The sequence below is a fragment of the Panthera onca genome, chromosome B2 (genome assembly GCF_046562875.1).
Source record: "Panthera onca isolate mPanOnc1 chromosome B2, mPanOnc1 haplotype 2, whole genome shotgun sequence".
NCBI classification, from domain to species: domain Eukaryota; kingdom Metazoa; phylum Chordata; class Mammalia; order Carnivora; family Felidae; genus Panthera; species Panthera onca.
The window spans coordinates 122,816,669-122,831,092 of record NC_138343.1 but is presented as its reverse complement, the minus strand read 5'-3'; the positions used below and the strand labels follow the sequence as shown (position 1 = coordinate 122,831,092).

General features: G+C 40.7%; 1 protein-coding gene across 1 annotated transcript in view; it reads right to left on the bottom strand.

Moving 5' to 3' along the window:
* Positions 1-12,294, bottom strand: part of PEX7 (peroxisomal biogenesis factor 7) — a 77,522-nt gene extending 65,228 nt beyond the window's left edge. Inside the window, exons 1-3 of the mRNA XM_078447365.2 lie at positions 12,054-12,294; positions 10,195-10,252; positions 9,139-9,289 (exon numbers count right to left, since the gene is read on the bottom strand). Coding sequence (XP_078303491.1) covers positions 9,139-9,289; positions 10,195-10,252; positions 12,054-12,183 — 339 coding nt within the window. The 5' untranslated portion in view covers positions 12,184-12,294. The remainder of the gene's footprint in view (positions 1-9,138; positions 9,290-10,194; positions 10,253-12,053) is intronic.
* Positions 12,295-14,424: the final 2,130 nt, after the last annotated feature.

Genomic DNA, 14,424 nt, shown 5'->3' with positions numbered 1-14,424 from the left:
GAAAGAGTTTATCCATCTGAATTTACCTTCACAATCTGCATCACTGCTAAGTAGTTATAAAGAGCTACTGTTTTCGTTTCAGAGGATAACTGAACAAATATAACTAAAAACTAAGATCAACGTCTCACACTCCACTGCCTCTACACATGTCCAGTATGACACGGGATTCGAAACCTTATGACTTCTTACTTTTTAAAACTGCAAAAGCCCCCATAGGGGAACCCAGCCCTAATGAGAACAAAAGATAGAAGGTAACCACGCTGATGGCGGTGTTGCTGCCAGCTGTCTTATCAGTCACACAACGAAGTGCAAGCAGTAGGACTCTAGGACAAAACTAGGGACAGGATCCCCAGGGTGATGTTGAAAGTGGGATAACACAAAAAGAAATAAAGGCAACCTCAAGGGGCGCCTGGGTAGCTCAGTCAGTTGGGCGTCTGACTTTGGCTCAGGTCATGATCTCGCGGTTGTGGGTTCGGGCCCCACGTCGGGCTCTGTGCTGACAGCTCGGAGCCTGGAGCCTGCTTCGGATTCTCTGTCTCCCTCTCTCTGCCCCTCCCCTGCTCGTGCTCTGTCTCTCTCTGTCTCTCTCTCTCTCTCTCAAAAATAATAAATGTTTAAAAACATTTTTTAAAAAGGCAACTCAAAAAATATTTTATTTGACTGTATTTAAAATACTAGGATACAGGAAAGTAACTTAAAAAAACAAACAAATAAACAAACAAACTACAGTGAGGGGGGGGGTGCCTGAGTGGCCCAGTTGTTTGGCTCAGATCATGATCTTACGGTTCATGAGATGGAGCCCCACATCGGGCTCTGTGCTGACAGCACAAACCTGCTTTGGATTCCCTCTCCCTCTCTCTCTGCCCCCCCCCCCCACTTCGCTCACTCTCTCTCTTTCTCTCTCTCTCTCTGTTTCTCAAAATAAATAAATAAATATTAAAAATAATAATAATAAAACTACAGACATAAGTACAACATGGGTGCTGGGATGGAAAATTCAGCTTGATGCCCAGAAGAGAGGATCCAAGCAGGACCTTGAGGCCTGGCTAAAATGTCAATAGCAGAAAGCAGAAGTGAAAACAGTGATCAGAACTGCACCTCCCCCCCCTCCACAAAGTCATATACAGGCATAGACAGCACCCAAGGGATCAGGACTAGGGAACACTGCCGGATAACACCAAGGTTTTGTGCCTGGGGACTATCAGTGGTGGTGGCATTAACAAAATGGGAAGACTGGAGGAAAGAAGATAATGTGTAATTTTGGACATACTAACTTTGAAGTGACAGCAAGATAGTCAAGTGGAAATGTCTAGTGGGAGCAGGGTTTGGGCATTAACCTCAGGCTCTGAAAAAAGTTTACAGTCAGAGAGATGTTTGAGAGAGAGTTGAAAAAGGATGAGTAGATTCCAATATCCCAACTTCAAGTTACCTCACTAATCTATTCAACAAGTATTTCTTAAGCACCTACTGTGTACAAGGCACAAGGGGAAGGGGAGTACAATGTTAGACAAGACAAAGCCTCAGTCCAGATGGGTCATATATTTTAGCAGAGGAAGACAGACTATAAATAAATAATTTCAGAATGCGATTTTAAAGGAAAACTATGGAGCAAAATAAAGCAAAGGAAGGAGACTGGAAAACAATGTAGAATTAAGAGGTCACTTCTCAGTAGAGTGGTTAGGGAAGATCTCTCTGAGCAGGGACCTGCGTGCAGGAAAGACAGAACTCTGCACGTTTGAGAGGAAAGGCTCTGGCAGAAGACTAGGAAAAGACCCTGAAGCAGGAAACAAGCTTGTCACGTCTGAGGAACAGAAAGGCCAACTAATTAGGAGAGACAGGATCCCAAAAGACCATAGTTCCAAGTTTGTACATAATTTCTCTTAAGAGGCTACAGCCATCAACTCCTCAGCTACCTACCACCTAGACCGTAGCATCCTTCAACTGCTCTTCCTATCCATCCTGGCTCACCTCCAATCCATTATCCGCATTGCATAAAAACACAAACGTCATTCCCCCACAGAAAGCCCTTCAATGGTATCATGCTCTGTGGCTCCTGCAACTTACCATCTTCACTCCACGTTGACATTCATCCATGCTGCTGCTTATTACCCAAAGGTCGAAATCATGCAAAACTATGAGTGATTTAGGGATGCATACATATGTAGTAAAACGAAAAAGAAAAGAAAACAGAAATAGAAATTCACAATTAGTGGTTACTTCTGGGAAGAGGGGAGGAAAGAAAAGACAAGGAAGAAGGGTGGAATCAGAAAAAAGTAGATAGAAGATAGCATCTGTAAGCAGGGGCTCCAAAAGCATAGGTAATGTTTTATTTCTTAAGTTAGATGATGAATATGCAAGCATTCATTATACATGTTTACTTCTTACATATATTCATGTAAACATGAAATCTTTCATGGTAAATTTTTCAAAATCTTCAATGCCTTCCCACTGGTCTTAGCATAACAGCCAAAATGCTGACTTTTCCAGGCACACAGGCTCAGTACCCGCCCTTCAAGAGGGCACTTTCCTTTGCCTCTAACCCTATTCCTCTGGACTCTCTCTACCTGAATAGTTATCTTTTAAAGTTTATTTATTTATTTATTTTGAGAGAGAGAGAGAGAGAGAGAGAGAGAAAGAGAAAGAGAGAGAATCCCAGGTAGCTCCGTGCTGCCAGAGCAGAGACAGATGTGAGGCTCGAACTCTCTAACCTGTAAGATCATGACCTGAGCAGAAATCAAGAGTCAGATGCTCCACTGACTGAGCCACCCAGGTGCCCCTCCACTTGAATAGTTAAATCCTACTCTCCCTTCAGACTTAAGGATGCCATCCTGGTCCCTTCCTGCAGACAAGATCCTCTCCTCTTGTAGCACTCCATACATTCACAGCACTTATCACATTATAAATTAGATAACCAGCAGCGTAAGTCTCCCTCCCTAGAGAGGACAAGGACTCCAGCAGGGCAAGGACCATTCCCAATTCACTCATCTTCCCCACTAGGCTTCACACAGTCCCTTGCAGACAGTAGGGTTAATCAAAGTTTCTAGAATGAATGAAGGCGCAGAGAAATCTGCATGAAGAGCACACCTCACATCAGTCCAGTCCTCCAACCTTTTCCTATTTCCAATTCCCCTGTCCACTCCCACTCAAACAGTGGACATGACTTAATGGCCCAATTAAGCATAAAAAAGAAGAGAGGAATGCAGTTGTGCTTTAAAAGCAGGGTCCTCTAAAGGCCTATCTTAACTAATTACTCTCGGCAGTGATGAAGAAAATTGAGAAACTGCAAAAAGAAAAAAAAAAACCACACTGAACAGTATTTTGCGTTGCTTTATGAAATCTGAAGCTCATCAAAACCACAGTTTGAGAGGACAAATTTTATTACTGAAATCAATTCCCAAAGAGCTCGCTTTTAATCTACTGTATAGTGCTGCCCTTTTTAAGTTGGTCTATTTAATTAAAAATCATCAAATAAAAACTATGTCCAGAATGTTCATACTTATCTGTATCAATACAAAGGAAAGGGACACTGACTTTTAATTACTGAGCGATTAGAAAAGGCTACATATTTCTTTTAATGTGAAACAATTTTTTAAATTTATCATTATAGAAACATTAAAATGTGCAAAAAAGAAAAAATATCATAATAAATCCCCAGGTATCTATCACATACTTTCCAGAATTATCAACATTTTGCCACCTTGCTTCATCTGTCCTGTTACTGACTGACTGACTGACTGACTGACTGACTCCTGGAGTATTTTAACATCAGACCACTTCACTCATAAATACTTAAGCAGATAAGGATATTTTTCTTTTTTATATAAGCAGAAGGCCATTTTCACACCTAACAAGATGAATAACAGTTCCTTAATATCATCCAAAACTCAGTCCACATTCTTATTTCCCTGACTGTCTCAAAAATGTCTTTTTACAGGTGGTTTATTTGAATCAAAAACTAAACAAAATCCATATTTTACCCTTAGTTGTTATGTCTCTTAGATCTAATCTAGGAAAGTCCTCCTCTCCCATCTTGTTTTCCCCACCCACCCTTCCCATGACATTTATAATTGTTGAAGAAACAAAGTTAATGGTCCCATAGAATCTTCTGCATTCTGGATTTGGCTAATTGTCTCTCCTGGTGTCAACATTTTCCTCTACTCCTCCCATTTCCTTTAAGTTAGAAGTTAGGTCTAGAGGTTTGGTTCAATTCAGTTCAATCTTATTTAAGCTTCCTATTACATTAGGTGTATAATTGCTGGCTGACCCACTTTTAGTGATCTCAAAATTGTTCAAAAGATGTATAAATATTAAATTAATGTTTTAGCATTCATAGCTAATCTTTGCCTACACTCATTATTTCATTATGGGCTACTAAATGGTGACTCTATAATTGTGCTATTCCTTCTGCATTTAATAGTCAGCATTCAGTTATGAGAAATTTTCCACATCAACCATTCAATTACCCCACAATAAAATTCACATCAGAAAGGCAGGATAAATGCCTCGATTCTGCATATTTGCTTATCAATTTTCAGAATGAGGCCATAGTCCTAGTAATCTTCAGTGATGACCAGCTGTCGTTTTTTAATGTTTACAACTCCATGTAATGGGTAGAAATATACATATAAGTGTGTATCTCTCTGTGTGTATAGTGTTCCAACTCATTGCTGTCATTCTTTTTGATGTTGAAATTGTCCATCATTGGCCACTGAGAGCCTTTTCAGGTTATCTGTTCCAAACGTCTAATGTGATCCCAGTGGACTTTCACAGTCTTCTGACACAAGAAGATGTTTTGGATTCACCTTGTACGTTTCCTGCCAGTCCTGGAATCAACTATTTCTCCAAAGATCCCCAGATCCTTTTAGTGGGAAATGGTATTTAGAGGCAACAATCTGGGCACTAGGGATATCACTGAGACTGAGTTGTCAATGCAGCTCAGTCTTTACAGTCCAAAGAACCAGAACAAATGGACTTTTTTAAACAAAGAAAAATAAATCATGAGTCTGTGCAGATACTTCCCAGTTTTAGGATTAAATGTCTCTATTTAACTTCTTTATTCTCATATTACTTTTCTCTTACATAAAAATTTTTGGTTTCTAATAACATAATTACTGGTATATGTGAACCTACATGATATGAGAGTTTCAAAATAACAATACTTATCTTTCTGAATGCAGTTTAAAACTTCCTTGCAACTCTTTTTGTTTATCAGAAATATCTTATTAGGCATGGACAATCACTAAACTGTATTTCTAAAGTCACTTGAAATAATTATTTTCAATACCTGGTTATAATGCCAATTTGATACATCACTAGATGAATGTGTTTTCTGCTTGTTTTCAATTTTTAGCAATTTTTTTTCCTTTTTAATTAAACAGTGATTTTTAACTTTGTAAAATATTTCAACTTTTCCAAGGCCAAAACTGTGATATAAATTATATTTGGAAAATTAGCCATCCTTGTCCCCTGCCTCCCCTGATATCTTCCCCACCCTTTTTAAAGGTAACCATTTTTATTGGCTTTGGATTCTCTTTCCATTGTTTCTTTTTGAAATATATGCAGATATATATATAAAATTCCTCCCTGTCTCACATTACATTTACATAAAATGTAAATTCTACATATATTTAAACAGCTCTGCCAATAATTCAATAGGATAATTTCATAGACTATCAGATTATAGCTAAACTAAAAAAAAATTTCTAGTTTCACATGATTTAAAATTATCAAATAAGATTGCATCATTCTCCTACGTAAGTTTCCTACTAGATCTAAATTAGGAGATATGGGATTCTAATTTCTAGATATGATTCACTCACCAACCTGCTTTAGAGACAGGCACAGTGTTTGAGACCCACAATGAGTGTATGACAGAGAGACTACATATATAGTAGCCATATTCATGCGTGAAGGTCATTCTTGACCCAAAAATATTCCATCACAGTTTCCATCTATTTAAAACTATCACTTTCTCTTCTTTAAAAAGTTTTAAAGCTTTGAGGTTACCACTTCACAAGGTAAATCAAAAGATGCATTTTATTATGTAGTTTTTAAAATCTCCATTTTGAATCTACAACCCTCAAAATATTAGACAATATACATAATAAGGTCATCAGAACTGAATGCCTATGAAGTTAAAGCAGTGGCTTCTAAACACTACTGTACATTGGAATAATCTGGGAATCTAAATCATGCCGATTGATGGCTGGCTCCAACCACCATGAAGATTTTTAAAAGGTCCCTACGTGATTCTATATGTGGCAAAGTTTGAAAACCACTGAGTTAAGACAAGCACTTTCTACTTTGTTTTCATTTCAAATAGTAAAATTTAGTACCTAAATTACAGTCTAGTCATACCTAGCATCTGGAAAAGTTGGATTAAGTGGAAAATGGCTAATACTTACACATCCGTGTATGTCCTGTTGTCTGCCCATACTGTGTGGCCCCAAATCTACAAAATTAATCCATCTCTCCCCTGAATATTCAAAGCATCCAGTGCAACCCCAACCAGGCATTTAAGGCCCATCAGGATATAGCCCTTCCCCACCTTTCCTGCCTCATCTCCCACCATTCCCACACAGACACTCTGCTCTAGTCACACCAAAGGACCTGTGACTGCCTTGAACATGTCATGCTCTTTCACAGATCTGCACCTGTGAGATGCTCTTTTCTACTAAAACTGCCCTCTTCCCCTTGGGCTGCCAGTGAATTCCTGCTAACTGTCTAAGACTCAGCTCAAATGGCATCTCTTTTGTGACGGTCCTTGGTTTCTCTATCTGCACCTTCTAGACACTTCTTTTCAACATGATCACATTATATTAGTTTGCTTGCATGTCCCAGATCTACTACCAGAGATTAGCACCTGAGTCTTATTCATATTTGCAACTTTGAAGACTAGCATATGCCTGGCACAAAACATGTGCTACCAGTACGGACAGATCTAGCTTTTTAAATACAAGTTAAAACTTTAAAATACTAAACAAGGTAAAAAAAAAAAAAAAAAACAAAACAGAAAGAAAAAGAAAAAAAAAGTGAATGCTTTTCAAACATAGTATAGTGAAAAGTAGTGAAGGATATTACATCCTATTCATAGTAAAATCCAACAACTCACTGACACATAACTGGAAATTATTTTTCCCCATAATCACAATTCTATGGGGGAGGGGATGCTTTAAATTTATTCTAAATTTTAAGAAAAATCTTATTGCAGTAACCTAATCCAGAAAAAATGGCTAAGCATGACTAAATACACACAAGGAAATATATCAAGTTCAATTGTGCCCCGGAAGAAAGGAAGAAACGAAGGAACGGAGGGAGGGAGGGAGGGAAAAAGGAAAGATAGATCCCTTCAGCTGACAAGTCTGTTGTTCCATTTTAAACACAAATGCAATTTCTAAAGGGAACAAACTGGTATTAAATGCATGACTCATTGTCATTCTGCATTAATATTTTTTATGGGCATCCATCATTGTAAACTTTTCAGCTTCTATCATATCACAAGAGTCAATCATTGATTTTTTTAATTTTTTTAAAAAATTTCTTTAATGTTTATTTATTTTTGAGGAGGGTGGCGAGGAGGGGCAGAGACAGTAGGGGACACAGAATGCGAGGCAGGCTCCAAGCTCTGAGCTGTCAGCACACAGTCCAATGCGAGGCTCAAACTCACGAACCGTGAGATCACGATCTGGGCCAAAGTTGGACACTTAACCAATTGAGCCACCCAGGCACTCCATTCATTGATTTTCTTAAAGTAAGCAAGGTCTTAACCACATGGCACATTTTTACTACAAAATGTATAGCTAAATACACTTCCTCCACAATGAAATACAAATAGCTGCATCCTTAGTTCAAAGGTAAGTTTTCATAACCAAGAACTTGAAGTGGGTCAAATCTGTTTTCAAAAAAGGTAAGCAAATTGATAAGCCTATTATTTGACAATGAAGACAAATGTTAACTATTTTTCAAAAATTGTAATGAGCACATTGGGAACTAGATGTTGATGTAAACCTTAAATTGAGTATATGTCACCTTGAATGTCACTCCTAACCCACTCTCTTAACACTCTGGAATCTTCACACAACTAATCCTTTTATCACAAACAACTAATATTCTTGCATTTAACAAGCATCCTTTGAAGGCCTTCTATGGGCCAGGTACTGTGCTAGACACAAATCTGAAAGTAAAATTGAAAGATCTACGGCTACCTTGAGGGAAATTATGAAACATTTTAGGCAAAACACCGTAAGGGAATGTCTTTCCCATCACATTCATTAAAAATACCTTTGTAGTTTTATATGACTGAAAACCAAACTATTTTCTTTTTTTTTTTAATTTATTTATTTACATTCAAGTTAGTTAACATACCGTGTAGTACTGGTTTCAGGAGCAGAACCCAGTGAGTCATCACCTCACACCTGTCAGAATGGCTAAAATGAACAACTCAGGCAACGACAGATGTTGGCGAGGATGCAGAGAAAGGGGAACCCTTTTGCGCTGTTGGTGGGAGAGCAGACTGGTGCAGCCGCTCTGGAAAACAGTATGGAGGTTCCTCAAGAAAATGAAACCTAGAACTACCCCGCGACCCAGCAATGGCACTACTAGGTATTTATCTAAAGGATATGAAAACCAAACTATCTTCTGTGCTACCCGTATACATACACACAGAACCTAGATACATGAACTGGTTGAGATTTCAAATTTCTTCAGTAAACTCTGTCTCATAATCTGCATTTGATGCTCTTGCTCACTATATTCTGAAAATCCCTAGGAACCTTACTGCGGCCCTAAAGGCGATCTTGTGACGCCTTGGTGAAAAGTCTGCCTACTTCCTCCTTAAGGCGGTATAGGGCAAGCATGCCCTACAGCGGGAAGAAAGAGATGAGCCTCTTCTGGAGGAAACAGCGCTACAGCATACCTACTACTGGGGGCATTTGTACTGCCTAAGAAAAAGCTTGACCTTTCCTTCTTTCTTAGCTCCTTAGGGCAAGATGTACTTAATGTCGGAATAATCAAATAACAAATAACATCTACCATATGCAAGAAACACTAACGCTTAAACTTCCAGTACCCTTGTTTCCACCCCCAAATGGATTTCATCTAAAACAAAACCAATCAGCCCAGAAAGACTTGCCTTCCTACCTCCTGAGTGTGTTCCTTGTAGACCTGCAGTGGTCCTGCGGCTTTGGCCGTGTCCCAGAGCTGCAGCGAGCCATCGCCGCTACAGGTGACCAGGACATGTTCATTGTTCTCGCTCCAGGTCACGTCAAACAAACCATCGTTCCAGTCAAAGCTACACCAGGAAAAGTAAAATAAAAAAAAATCCGGTTGCACAGGCAGCTGAACATAAAATAGGAACCATAATTTTACAGTCTTTCAAGTTTATCACATATTTTAACACCCATTATCTCACATGGTCTTCACAACTATGGAAGAGAAATAGAGCTAGAACTTGACAGACCCAGAAATGAGTTCAGAGATGTGACAGGAACATCCCAGGTCACACAGCAAGAAAACTGTGCAGCTGGATTAAAATTCGGTCTCCCATTTAGAAATTTGGCACTATTTATGAGGCCAGGACGCCATACCTGGGTGCTCACTGTTTTGCGTTTTTTTTTTGGGTTTTTTGTGTGGTTCACAGGAGGGAGCAGCAAGCACTTCACAATACTAATTTAGACCAAGAATTTCAACTTCCCACATAAAATTTCGCCTGAGCTGTGAGCAGGTCATGATCTCATGACAGAGTTTCCTTTCCTTTCTCTGACATTGACTAACCCAGATGGAGGTGTTAATGAGTCCAACAGTCAAGACAGCCATAGAAACAAGAAACGGAAAGCAGTGCTAGATAACTCACAAAATGGATAATTAGCTCCTGAATGAATTAACCCAAACTATGTGAAGAAGACAGCAACGTTAGAAACGTCACACAGTATACTAACTAGTTTACATTTTTTTATGTTTAAGTTTTCTACTTTATAAATGAACACTAAGAGACAAGGGCTTTAGAAGAAAAATGACATAATCACAGTTTACTGGCAAAAATAAGTTCTATATATGCACATGCTGAAGTTTCTTTTCTACCACAAATTTAAAAATGAAAAAATATTTTACTGATCAAAAAGATTCAAAATCTAATTATATTAAGGCTTTGGTAGCAAAAGAGAATACCTGTAAGTTTAATCATTAGAGCCACCTTACCTTCTAAAAAGTCTAAGCCCAGATTCATTTTGATCCAATATCAGAAGGGTTCCACAGCCTAAGGAGAAAAAAAAAAAAAAAAAATCAAGATCATGCTTTTGAACTTGCCAGGGGAACAGCTAAGGTGAAGGGTAGGTGGGGGAGGTTGCTGAGGAATGAGTACCTAATTTTACTACCACAAATTTCTCCCTAAAGTTATTGAGACCGTGTATACAAACTGATCAGGACTGTGCGCTCCATTCGTTTTTCTATATTGCACCTCAACCATGAAATATTAAACTTATCTCACCTATGCTTGGGATCCAGACACAGCCCTAAAGGGGGGGGAGGGGGAGATATCTGAATTAATATTCTATGGCCAGACAGCCTGCCAGGCACATAAACCTCCCAAATAGGTGTCATAATCCCTATTTCCAGGCAAGAAACCTTTGGCTTACAGATTCCAGAAGCTCTGCTCCTTCTACTGCATCACACTGCCTTGCTAATAAATCTGAAATACATTCAGCATGGGATTTTAAAACAAAATACCTGGTGGAATTTACCACATACTAGATGGTAAAGTGCTGAGTAGGTTAGTTATCTACCCAAAATGAATTATTTTTCTAAGGGACAAGCATATTTTAAAAGATGTATTTGTCATATAGACTGAGGGAGGAAAAACACTCAATTTAAACAGGATTAAAAAAAAAAAAAACCTCCTTGTAAGTTTTACAAAGGATTTAATTTAAAGTATCAAACTCATGAGTTTCAACCTAACTGGTGGGTAAGTATTGTAAACTTGAATGTACCAGTGCAAGCAGTAAGAGCTAAGTGGTGAAAATATAAGTAAATATTTCTTGCCTTCTGAACTTTAGAAATCATACCATTTTTTTTCCGCCCTAGGGCCAAAGAAAAACAACTATCAAAAGCTGACGTTATGCAATGAATTATTTCACAGAGCTTCTGCGCATAAATAACAGATAAGCTTTAAGTTAAAAGAAGAAATTTTAAGAATGGAATCCCGCCTTCCAGTCTAGTCCTTGAAAAGAGACAGTGAACTTGGGGTCCCTGGGTGGCTCAGTTGGTTAAGCATCCCACTTAGGTCATGATCTCCCGGTTTATGCCCTATATGGGGCTCTGCACTGACAGCACAGAACCTGCTTATAGGATCCTCAGTCTCCCTCTCTCTCTCTGCCCCCACCCCTGCTCAGGGGCTCTCTCGCTCGCTCTCTCTCTCTCTCTCTCTCTCAAATAAACATTACAAAAGAGAGAGACAGAAAGAGAGCGCGCACGAGTTAACTTGAACCTCCAACTACTTGCAAATGTGTGTATTCCTCCTGAGACAACAAGAGGTAGGGGCAGAACTTGATCAATTTCATGATGGCAATTGTGGGGAGACTCCAAGCGTCCGCTCAAGGCCATCCTTCTTACGACCCACAGCCCGGATGCAGACTGTGAGGAAGGTGGACCCATAAGCAAGGTACTCAAGTGACCCTGCGGACCGTCCCCTTACAAGTGCTGTCGGTAGCGTCCGAATGGCCGGAGGGGTCACATCCGCTGAGCCCGCTCAAGGCAGGAAGTGTGTGCCTGGGGGTGGGGGTGGGGGGTCAGGTGGAGGTGGAGGAGGTGCGCTAAGGAATAAGGGTATGGGCCAGCAGGCACCTCCCAGATGCTACTTCCGCAACGTAACTGAAAGGATCATAGACCCAGACCCACCCCCCACAATGGACAAAGGAGGAAGCCAGAATTCGCGCGCTCCTCGGCTCCCCCTGGTGTACACTTGTGGCACTGTCTACTGTCGGAAGTGCTTTCCCACCACAGGGTGAAGCTGGGGTTCGGCTGGAACCCGCCCCCGCCCCGGCGGCGCTGCGCGGCCTCACCCGCGATGCCATAGTGCTGCGCGGCGGCGCAGGCCAGCCGGCCCGGCAGGTACGGGGAAAACTCGGCCGCATAGCCATGGCGGCCCGGCACCCGCAGCGTCCGCACCGCTCCGACGCGCGCCCCGCTCATCCCGCCCGCCGCTTCTGGGCCTCGCCGCCCTGGTGCTGCCACAGCCGTTTCGGATCAGAGGCGGACAGTCCCGCCTCGCCAAATTAGAGACCCAGGAAGACGAGGCGGAAGTGAGGACACCCAGTGCCCTGAATGCTGGATTTCGATTGGTCCGGAAAGGAAAGGGCTCTGACTCCGACGGAGTCCATCTTTGTTTTGGGCAAAACAAAGTGATTTGCGCCACCTATCTTGTACTAGACCTAACAAGGCAGTGTGATTGTAGGGTTAGGTGACAACTTTTGTTTTAGCATGTTAGCCTTTACTGCGCGTTTTGGGGGTTTTATTTATTCCTTGTGATTTTGGAAGACTGGCATCAGGAGGTATTTCTGATGATTATAAAATAAGACAAGTTAGGGGCGCCTGGGTGGCTCAGTCGGTTAGGCGGCCGACTTCGGCTCAGGTCATGATCTCGCGGTCCGTGAGTTCGAGCCCCGCGTTGGGCTCTGTGCTGACAGCTCAGAGCCTGGAGCCTGTTTCAGATTGTGTCTCCCTCTCTCTGACCCTCCCCCGTTTATGCTCTGTCTCTCTCTGTCTCAAAAATAAATAAACGTTAAAAAATTTTTTTTTAAATAAGACAAGTTACAGCAACTCTGAAACCAAGCAGCGAGCCAAACAGGCAATTGATGCTGTGTTGCCCAAGGTAACTTGAAGCAATATTAAATCAGGTGGGAGTGAAGCTTAAGGAAAAAAGACATCATAAGCAATTAACTTTTTAAAAATTCTCACTACGTATATTGTGTATATGTAGTCTATTGTATATACTAGTGTTCAGATATGGGGCTAATTAAGACAAATTAAATCTCATCCGTTCATTCAAAACTTTACCAAACATGTACTAGGCAGAAGGTGACTATATATAATCTGTTAAATATGACACTTTTGAGAGTGAAAGGGAGTGCAGTTAATAATGAAGCCAGGTAAACCAGCACAAACCTTGTCATATGGCCAGCTTAACTGTACAGTTTTAGGCATGTGGATTTCAAAAGCAATGAGATGTAGTCCATGCCCTCAAGAGATTAGTATAATAAACTTGTCAACAATTAAGTGTAATGAAAATACTGTAGGTGCTATCATAAATAAATAAATAAATAAATAAATAAATAAATAAATAAATAAGTAAGTATATGTGTGTGTTTAAAAAGAAAGTTGTCACTGCTTTCAGGAGGATTGGAAGAATGGAAGGAAAAACTTCAGAAGGAAGGTGATGTTTGTGGTGTGTAAATGATGACGTTTTATTTAAATAGAAAAGGAGGTGGAGGTCATTGTAGGGTCAGCAATAACATGAGCAACCCAAGAGACAAGAAAAAGCATGATCCATAGGAGGTCGTAGCTGCCAGAACTCAGCCTGACCAGATAGAAGGGGTATGGTGAAGGATACTGAGTGGAGGGACTAGAGTGTCCTACTGGGGCTGGATCATGAAGAGTCTTGTCTGCCATACCAATGGAATTGGATTTCGACTGTAATTTAAACAATGGGGAACCATCAGAATTTTCCAGCGTGATAAATTAAATGACCAAATTTTCATTCTAAAAGATCTTCTGTATCAAAAAGTTTTCTGGATAAATTTCCAGAGTATTATAATGGGTGCCTGGGTGGCCCAGCCGGTTAAGCATCGGACTTCCACTCAGGTCAGGATCTCACGGTTCAGTTCATGAGTTCGAGCCCCACGTGGGGCTCTGTGCTGACAGTTCAGAGCCTGGAGCCTGCTTCAGATTCTGTGTCTCCCTCTCTCCCTGACCCTCCCCTCCTTGCACTCTCTCTCTCTCTCTCTCTCTCTCTCTCTCTCAAAAATAAATAAACATTAAAAAATAATACTGAATGTGGGTGCACACCTGGGTGGCTCAGGCGGTTGAGCACTGGACTCTTCATTTCAGCTCAGGTCGTGATCGCAGGGTTGTTGAGATCAAGCCCCATGTTGGGCTGCACACTGAGTGTAGAGCCTGCTTGGGATACTCTCTCTCCCTCTCTCTCTGCCCCTCTCCTGCATGTACACTTGCACATTCTCTTTTGTTCTCTCTCTCAAAATTAAAAAAAAAAAAAAAGCCTGAACTTCTGGTTTCTGGTTTTACCTGTAAGGAGCTTGGAAGTTAATACTCTGTCCTAAAAAGCTGTAAATTAACTACTCTTCTTGGACTTTTAAGAGAGGGGAAGACACATAGCAAACCTCTGCCCAATCTCAGACTGAAGAGATAGACAGATGA